This window comes from Palaemon carinicauda, chromosome 34, assembly GCF_036898095.1.
Source record: "Palaemon carinicauda isolate YSFRI2023 chromosome 34, ASM3689809v2, whole genome shotgun sequence".
NCBI classification, from domain to species: domain Eukaryota; kingdom Metazoa; phylum Arthropoda; class Malacostraca; order Decapoda; family Palaemonidae; genus Palaemon; species Palaemon carinicauda.
This window is the reverse complement of record NC_090758.1, coordinates 19864100-19874099: the sequence shown is the minus strand read 5'-3', so window position 1 is coordinate 19874099 and position 10000 is coordinate 19864100. Positions and strand designations below refer to the sequence as shown.

General features: G+C 35.4%; 1 protein-coding gene across 1 annotated transcript in view; it reads right to left on the bottom strand.

Moving 5' to 3' along the window:
- Positions 1-640, bottom strand: part of LOC137626741 (protein FAM9A-like) — an 8844-nt gene extending 8204 nt beyond the window's left edge. The window contains exon 1 of the mRNA XM_068357748.1: positions 517-640. Within this exon, the coding sequence (XP_068213849.1) occupies positions 517-640 (124 nt within the window). The remainder of the gene's footprint in view (positions 1-516) is intronic.
- Positions 641-10000: the final 9360 nt, after the last annotated feature.

Here is a 10000-nt window from a genome sequence, read left to right as displayed (position 1 = left end):
CTTCACAGAAGGGCCGAAAACTTGGTTAACCCATTGCACAAAGAACTGTCTAGTGACCCAGGCCTTCGAGTTGGATCGCCAGAAAACATGAAGGTGGTCCTTATCCACGCTGTGTGCCTTAAAGGCCCTGGGGTTCTCAGAATGGTAAACCAGTAAGGGCTTGACTTTAAAGTCCCCACTAGCATTGGCACATAGAGCAAGAGTCAACCGATCCTTCATTGGCTTATGCCCAGGCAATTTCTTCTCTTCGGCTGTGATATAGGTTCGACTGGGCATCTTCTTTCAAAACCGCCCGGTTTCATCACAATTAAACACTTGCCGCTCTACGTAGCCTTTTTCCAGCACGATCCTTTCAAAGTTCTTGAGAAAGTTAGCTGCAGCCTTTGTCCGCACTAGCAGCCTCTCCGTGGCGAACAACTGAATGAATCCCGGACCGTTTCTTAAATTTCTCAAACCAGCCACGAGATGCCTTGAAATCGTCTGAGGAAGGTTCGGTTGAACTCTCCCCAGCATCACCCCCAGAGCTCTCCTCCTTCAAGTCCGTGAAGATGGCGTGCGCATTCTCGCAAATGATGGTTTCGGTGATGGTGTCTCCAACAATCTCTCTGTCCTTGATCGAGATTAGCAGAAGTCGTTCCATCTCTTCTATGATAGGGCTACAGCTTTTTGAAATAATGGTGATCCCTTAGAAGGTTTCACTGCTTTAATTGTTTCCTTCTGTTTCAGGATTGTCGAGATCGTTGACATATTATGGCCATATTGTTTAGCAAGTTTACTCTCGCGGATGTTTTCAATAATTTCCTGCTTTACGTCTAAAGAAAGCATTTCCTTCTTCCTTTTCTCACCACTACCACTACCACTTGCAAAACTAAGCCTTTTAGGACCCATACTTTACGTAAATTACCGTAAAAGGATGCACATAAAAAATCACGATTAAAAAAGTACAATAATAGCAGAAAGCACAGGCCACAACCGCAAGAAGCCGACGAGAACAGAGGACTGACCCAAGCCACACTAATTGAGGGTCCCTCCGAGGTTGAAGTGCTGCCTTCTATCGGCGGAAATAAAAAACACATCCGGCGCTATGAGTACCAACTACGCGTACGGGTATTGTTTACTTCGGGTGTCGAAAAAAAAATTCAGGTGTAGAGTAGGAACGTGTTCGAATTGTACTTCGCGTGTCGAAAAATTTGGATACAACTGGTACGACGATGTTGGAAAATTCGGATGTAGATACGTTCGGATGTAGAGGTTCCACTGTATGTATAAATATCTATATGTGTATAAACATACACACACACACACACATATATATATATATATATATATATATATATATATATATATATATATATATATATATATATATATATATATATATACATATATATATATATATATATACATATATATATGTATATATATATATATATATATATATATATATATCTATATATATATATATATATATATTAGTGTGGTACTGTTATTAACACACATAGAGTATGTGTTGTTTGAGATGTTGAGTCTTGAATTAAAGTCAAGCATGGTAACTTTAAAATGGTTTATTCTCTAAAAACAACAGTGTTAAACATCTCCATCACAGGAGTATAGCTGGTTTGGTCGGATGACCAATTCAGGTGTAGTATAGATAAGAACTGCCTAAAATATCGATATCACAGATATCGTATATTTAGTTGTCTCAGCATTTAAACACAATATGTAAACTTTACATTAGTCTAGGAAGACACCTGCATCCGGTGGCGACACAATCTTTCACATGGTATGCATTTGTGTTTATGCTTCAGAAAAATGTTACATTGCTGAGAGATGCAAAATGCATCCTGTTATGATTTTGTCTGACTACAGCAAATCTCACGCTAGCTTCTTCTTCCACAATGACATATTACGTCATGTGTTTTAAACATGTAATAACTAACTATCACATTAGCTCGGCCAGCTATCTCAATTTTTTTTTTTCTAAAAATTTAACAACACGCCAAAATATGTTTACTAGGAGGGTGACTGGATATATGTATTATTCTTTGTTTAACTTTAGCCATAAGCAAATGAGGACGAATGTCAAAATAGGCACATAAAAAAAATAATAACAATAATGCATATGAAAAGATATTACCAAAGCAAAGAAAAAAAATGCAAAATAAATACAGATCACACATTTGGTACATTGCTAGCAAATGGTTATATGGTACCAACAAAAAAAATACTGATATACGTATGATTCGGTAACTTGTTAAAGAATAATTGTTACCTTTGTCAGAAACATAGATTAACATAATACAGTAATTAATAAAAATATTTGTTACCTTGGTAAAGATTAAATTTTAGTTCACAAACACGAATTCCTGCTATGTTTACTAGGAGGGTGACTGGATATATGTATTATTCTTTGTTTAACTTTAGCCATAAGAAAATGAGGACGAATGTCAAAATAGGCACATCAAAAAATATAATAACAATAATGCATATGAAAAGATATTACCAAAGCAAAGAAAAAAATGCATAATAAATACAGATCACACATATGGTACATTGCTAGCAAATGGTTATATGGTACCAAAAAAAAATACTGATATACGTATGATTCGGTAACTTGTTAGAGAATAATTGTTACCTTTGTCAGAAACATAGATTAACATAATACGGTAATTAATAAAAATATTTGTTACCTTAGTAAAGATTAAATTTTAGTGCACAAACACGAATTCCTGATACGTACACGTACCACGGTTTTGTACACATATAAATATATATATATATATATATATATATATATATATATATATATATATATATATATATATATATATATATATATATATATATATATATATATATATATATATATATATATATATATATATATATATATATATATATATATATATATATATATATATATATAGGGCTTATATATTTTATTAGATGTCCATAGATTCTGTTATTTTTATTTTTTTCTCTTTGCTTTTAACATTCCGGCTTATATATTTTATTAGATGCCGAGAAAAAAAATGATTTATTTTTTTAAATGTTTTTTAAATGTATTTTTAATAATGCAAATGTTCTATAGTTTCTTCAATTACATATTACTAGCGTACTAACTGCTTTTCGTACACACACTATTCCCAGACATTTTTAGCGAATGAAGTGGCCACTTTCAAACAGCTTTAAACTGAATTAAATAAGGAGTTTTGTCTGAACATGGCAAAACGTTCTTTTTTAGCTGCAAACTGTTCCTTAACCTACGCCAAACAAGGATGTTCACGGCGATAAATATCATCACCGTCACAACGGTTCCTGCTAGTAGTATGGGGTGAAGAAATTCCTTATAAGTCGGTGACAGGTGGTCCATCTTGGTCAATTTCATCAACCGCTTGGCTACCTGTTTGTTGTATGGGAGGGGTAGTGATGTCATTGTAGTCGTCCACGTGAAGTTCGCGAAGTAGGCTCGTTCTCTGATGATGGTCTTGATCCCGGTCACCATGGAATTAGGGGAAGTCCTGATACAACCATCTGCTGCAACGAAGATTTTGGCATAGGACGTGGATCCATCCGGGCATGATACATTGAAGCCGTCCTTGTCGTATCGTATCCAGGAGCCGTTGTTCAGTCTGTAATTGAACTCATTATTGTCAAAGGGATAAATCTTATCCAGACAATTTTCACTTGTATGGGAGAGAGCACCGTCTAGCACTATACCTATCTCGCATGAATCCATTAAGTTTTTATGGAATTCAAATAAGTCAGCTGTACATATTTTTTCTATCCATTGCGTCTGAACAGTGAGTTAATTAATTTAAGTCTTTAATGACCGTATATGTTTCCTTGTCTGGGGAAATCAATACGTGTCCTGTCAAACTGGATATTACTGGATGTGAGTGATTCGTCATGAAAGTCGGAAATGGTGATATCCTGTAAGATTGCCAGGCATCAGAAGAATCAAAGGGAATTGTAATCATAATCTTGTTATTTTCAACGCTTACTGTAATTAGGCTGTAATAAAATTCTAACTTACGTTCGTCTAACAAAGGAACATAGCCTAGTTTCTCCCGTCCGTTCTCCAGAACTAACTTTAAGTATTTTATAGGCAACAAATGGGGTGACAGTACACCTTTAGTTGCTAACGTGATAGCTTCTACATAATCTTTGGATTTCTCAATGAAATGTGCAATTCTGTTATGTATGTGATCTATTTTTGAATCATAATACGTTAACGTTGCCAACAAATCCTGTACTTCCATAATCTGACTGATATTACTGGAATGTTCATTTACTAAATCCATAATTTGATTGATTAAAGCTAACTGATTCCTTATTTCTGACATAATCAATTCATTTTATGAGTCAAGAACTCAATTTTCTTTTTTTGATTACTAATCTTAAGACGATTGGAAATTCCTAAACCTAAACTTGCAATAGACCCAAAGATGTTTAATGCAGCAAAAATAAACGGGTTTCGTCTTTCTTTATGTTCGTGCCCTACAGTCCACATCAAAAGGTCACGAGCCAAAGATTCTGTCTCATAAGTCTTATTTTGCAAGTCATCAGATAGCATCTCTGCAACTTTTAGTGTCGATCCAAGCGAACTCTCTGTAGTCAAATGAAAGTGTCTTCTATGCAACTCATCTAATGAGACAGGAAACCTTGAAATGGCGCTTTTTAAGCTAGTGACATCATTCTCTAGAAGAAAAATTGCTTGCATATGCACTTCTACAACTACGTTGCTTGATGTAACAAAAACGTCCTCTTGTCTTTCAACTATAGTGCCATATTTAAAATCTATACTTTTAGTTTTAGAGCTCGTCCCACACGAGAAAAATGTCTGAGCGAACAATATCACTCCCAACAACAAAAAATTCATCTTAGAAACCTGTAACGAGAAAAATATATGTAATTACTCAGTATTAAGAAGAAAACTTTTAATCATACAAATAAAAATATTTCCCTCACTTCTTTCCCTCTCTTTTTTTTTTTAATTTCTAATGTGAGCCAATGGTAGTATTCTCTCATCCGTGGGTTGGGATACGTTTTGAACTCTAAACCTATTGGCCGTTAATGTTTCCAAAATATTAAATGGGCCTTCAAACTTAGGTGTTAGTTTATAATTGAGTCCTTTACGTACATTTACCTGTATATATACATTATCACCCACGGTATATGTTTTAGTTGGCTTCGCTATTTTATCATGATTCCTTTTCATTATGATTTATGATTCTTCTGAATTCTTTCGAAGGATATCATATGGAATTTTGCTTGCATTTATACATTTTTTTAAAGGATTTGATAGATTAGTTGTAGGCGTTAATACATGGAAAGGCGTTCTAACTGGGGTACCATACAATGCTTCTTGCGGTGACATTTTAATTGATATATGATATGAATGATTCAGAGTACTCAGTGCCGCAGGTATTGCAATATCCCAATTGGGGTCTGATCCCCCTAGTGTTACTCTTAATATATTTAAAACCTTCCTATTTGCTCTTTCCAATAGCCCATTCGACTCTGGGTGATATATCATGGAAGTGATTATTAAATTCACCACCCGAGTCTGAGATTATCATGTGTGGAGTTCCATGTTTACAAATATAACACTCGTAAAACTTCCTAGCGCATTCAATCGCAGTTTTAGTTTTAAGCGCTATTTGTTCTGTATATCGAGTTAAAGCATCTACAATTACTAGGAGGTGCTTATTTCCTCTGTCTGACTCGTAAAATCCTGTTAACAAATCTAAATGTATTCTTTCAAAGGGTTGATTGGGCACGGGATAAGCCCCTACGCTGACAGGTATTTTCGTATGCCCTTTGTTTTCCTGATATGTGCGACAATTAGCTATGTGTCTTTTTATATCTGTAAGCATTGTATGCCAATAAAACAATGATTTGGCTTTCTGTGACATTAATGAGAACCCCGGGTGTCCCTGTAATGGATTTGCATGCAATCAACTCAGGACAGTGGAAATAAGTGAGATTGATACTACTACCTGGTCGTTAGTTACATGTGGTGTATTGCGGGTTTTCATTGTCACGGTCCTACACAGAATATTATCTTTGAGTATATAATTCTGCTGCTTATACTTTATATATCCCTTTTCCTTATGATTGCCTTTCAAAGCATTTATAATTGTTTCTATTTTCTGATCTTTTCTTTGCTCAGTCTGTAATAATTCAGCGCTCCAGCCTAAATCTTCTTGTTCAGATATCGTTTTAACAATAGGCATGGATGTTGATATATCTATTAATTCAGTTAAAGGATCCGTACAAGATGACACGGGGTTGCGTGATAATGCATCCGCAATGATATTTGCTTTCCCAGGTAAATACCCGATTCTTGCACCAAAATCTTGAATGATCAAATGCCACCGAGTTCGTTTAGGGCTGTGGTTGAAGCCTTTAAAGAACTCGGTTAGTGGTTTATGGTCAGTAAAAACCTTAACGGGATAACCGTATATTATGAATTTAAAATGCACTAGAGAATTAACAATAGCTAGCCCTTCCTTGTTTATTACTGCATACTTACTTTCGGAAGTTCTCAGTTTCAAGAATAAAAAGCTATCGGGAAAAATTGTTTATCATATTGCTGAAGCAATACCCCTCCTACTCCTAAGTCTGAGGCGTCTGTTGCAATGAAGAATTCCTTACCGAAGTCCGGAAATTTTAAGATAAGAGAACTACACAGTTTATCTTTCAAGGTATTAAACGTCTGTTGATGATGCTCAGACCATATGAAATCTACGCCCTTCTTCGTAAGATCAGTCAAAGGAGCGGCTATTATTGAATAGTTGCGTATAAAACGCCTTTAATATCCACTACAACCCAGAAATTGCTGTATTCCCTTGACATTAGTAGGTATGGAAAAATTACGAATAGCCGACACCTTATCATGGACTACTTTAAGACCTTGGCTTGACACCATGAAACCCAAATATATTAATTCTGTTTTGAAAAATTCACACTTACTAATCTTTACCCTAAAGTTATGTTGTCTTAATCTCTGTAGTACTAGTTCTAACTTACGTAGATGTTCTTCTAAGGTGTTGGAAAAGATTACAAGATCGTCCATATAGGCATGCAATATATCCCCTAACAAGTCTCCTAACACTATGTTAATCATTCTTGTTAATGTTATGGGAACACAACGTAAACCAAAAGGCATCCGTAAAAATTCATAATGTCCCCTGGCTGTGCTGAAGGCTGTGTATGGGATACTATCTTCTTCTAATGATATCTGGTGAAAGCCTTTAAGTAAGTCCAAACTGGTAAAATATTTATTCTGACCTAACAAAGACAAAATATCGTCAGTACATGACACTTGGAATCGATCAGGGATCGTCTCCTCGTTTAGACGACGGAAGTCTACGCAGATACGCCATGTTCGATCTTTTTTCGGTACAATTATTAATGGAGAATTATAAGGGCTGTTTGATTTCATAATGACTCCTTCTTCTAGCATTTTACCTACTTCATCATTTATTTCATTCTGGAATTTCATAGGGAGTCTGTACGAGGGTACATAGATAATTTTCTGCTTGTCCTTTAACCTTATTTGATGGTCGATCACATCTGTTTTTCCTAAGGATCCATCCGTAGTGGAAAAAACATCATGATATTTAGTTAAAAGTCCAAAAATTTTCTGCTGAATTTCTTCGTCTTGAATGTCTTTATTGATTTTATTTTTAATAGATTGCAAAAGGGATTCATCCGCAACTGATTGAGCGTGATTGATTTCAGCAACGGTAAAAATACGATGTTTATAAACTTCTACATCCAAGATATGTTGATTTTTGTGAATTACTAAAGTGTTATTTAAATGATTACAGACTTCAATATTACATTGTTGATGTGAGCTTTCTGTATAAATAGCTTGTGTGACAGACAATCCGTTAGTTTTCAAAGTGTCGGAAAGGATTAATATTTCAGATCCCGGTAATGTTTTTTTTATTTGCACTATTAAACTCGAAGGTAGGTTTGGCTCGATAGATTGCGTGTGAGATGATATTACGGGTCAACGAGAATTCTGCTGGGTCGCGTATATTATTTCTTTATTAGTGAGACAAGTTATTGGTTCTTCAACGTATGTTACGGATACATTTGTCGTCTCCTTTTTATTCAAAACTGATTTTAAGGTATTGGAAGACTTATAGAATTTTCCTTTGATATACAAGCCGTGCTCAGAAGGGGCTAAGATAATGTTTTGATTTCCCATAGATGGGTATCCTATAATTACAGTTGGATACATATCAATGTTTTGTACAACAACAAATGTATCGGCAAACCTACGTTTACCGACTTTGAATTGAACATGAGTTATGCCTATGACATTTAATTCATTATTTCCTATACCCGAGAGTCTAACTCTGGATTTTTCTATCGGAAAGTTTGAAAACAACAAATGTTGTGTCCTCAAATCCATGATATTACGTGGACTACCAGAGTCAAAAAATAACGTAAAGGATTTGTGTTCTAAATTTACAGCATACAAGGTTGGTCGTAACTCATTTTGGCTTATTATTGTATGAATTCGTTGCAAATCTACGAGAGCATGCACTGTTTTACTTAATTCGGCCGTGTGTTTCATAGGAAAATCTATTGCCTCACAATGATCTGATAGAACCTTAAATTGATTATTCAATACTATTGATGTTGACATGAATGACCTTGCCCCAACATCACTCTCTTCCCCACTGGAGTTAATTATGTGGTATTTGCTTTGCTCTGCACATTTTGAAAATTAGTCTGACTTTGCGAGGTCTGGTTTGACGACCCAGGTTTAGTGTTATTCGAAGAATTGTTTGTTTGTTTCAGACCCTGAACTACATTGACGTTTGGCTGTTTCTTCTTATTGTTAAAATGAGGATTTTTCTTTTTATTTCCATATGGAACTGACTGTGGAATTGCCTGTGTATTTCTAGGATTCTGTTGTGTCTTAGGCGAGTAGCACTGACTATATGAATGAGTCGAACTATTATGTATCGAACAGAATTTCGTTCTGCAGTCCGCGATCAAGTGACCTTAACGTTTGCAATTATAACACACCATTCCCGCAACTTGACTATTATTAACTACATTTACTTGTTGTGGGTTTGTTTCATTCTTTGCAAAAACTTGAGTTAACACGGGATCAAGATCAGGACACTTAGACATGTGTTTTTTTATATGTTTATATACATCCAATTCCGTACTTGCAGGCGTTAACTTTTCATGAAAACACCGCACTAAAGCTTCAGGCAACATAAGTGTTATGCAAGTTAAATACATTAATCGTAAAAAATCTTTCATGGAGATGTTATCTCTAGTAACCCAAGTGGAATTACCTAAAATATCTTGATATTCATTAAGCCTATCAGCTATGAGAGCTGCTCTCTCAATAACATTAAGCCGATTCATAGTGGCTTGATTAAGTGTCTTTCTTAACGTTAATACTACATCCAAGGCTTCTTCACCCCCATAGACTGCGCGTAACCTAACTTTGAAATCATCCCAGGTAACTGCTTCTTGAAATGAAACACCTCTTAAATACGCACTCGCATCCCCCTTCGAAAAATCTATAAAACTTTTAGCTTCTTGTAATTGTACAAAAGAGTCTACGATTTGTTTGGCATTTAAATGGGCATCGATGGATGAAATCCATGACTCCACATTTTGAGGCAAGAACCCATTAACCCAACCCTGAAAAGGAAGGATTGCAGACCTGGCATTTACAAGCGTCACAATCGGGAGAGGATTAATCTGTCCTACACACTAGGTCCAGGGATGGGGCTCACAGGGGGCATCATGACTACTGTATTTCTTTTCCTATCTCTTCGACCCCTTGCAATTCTATCAAAATATCTATATGAATACAGACGTCCACTGCGTAAACGCATAAGCACCCAATGATAAAGATTATAACAAAATTCCCCAAAACAATGCTACTAATCCTAAGACATTTCCCGAGAATTTCTGAAAGAAAACGGAATTAGCACAAAGAGAGAAAAATTCT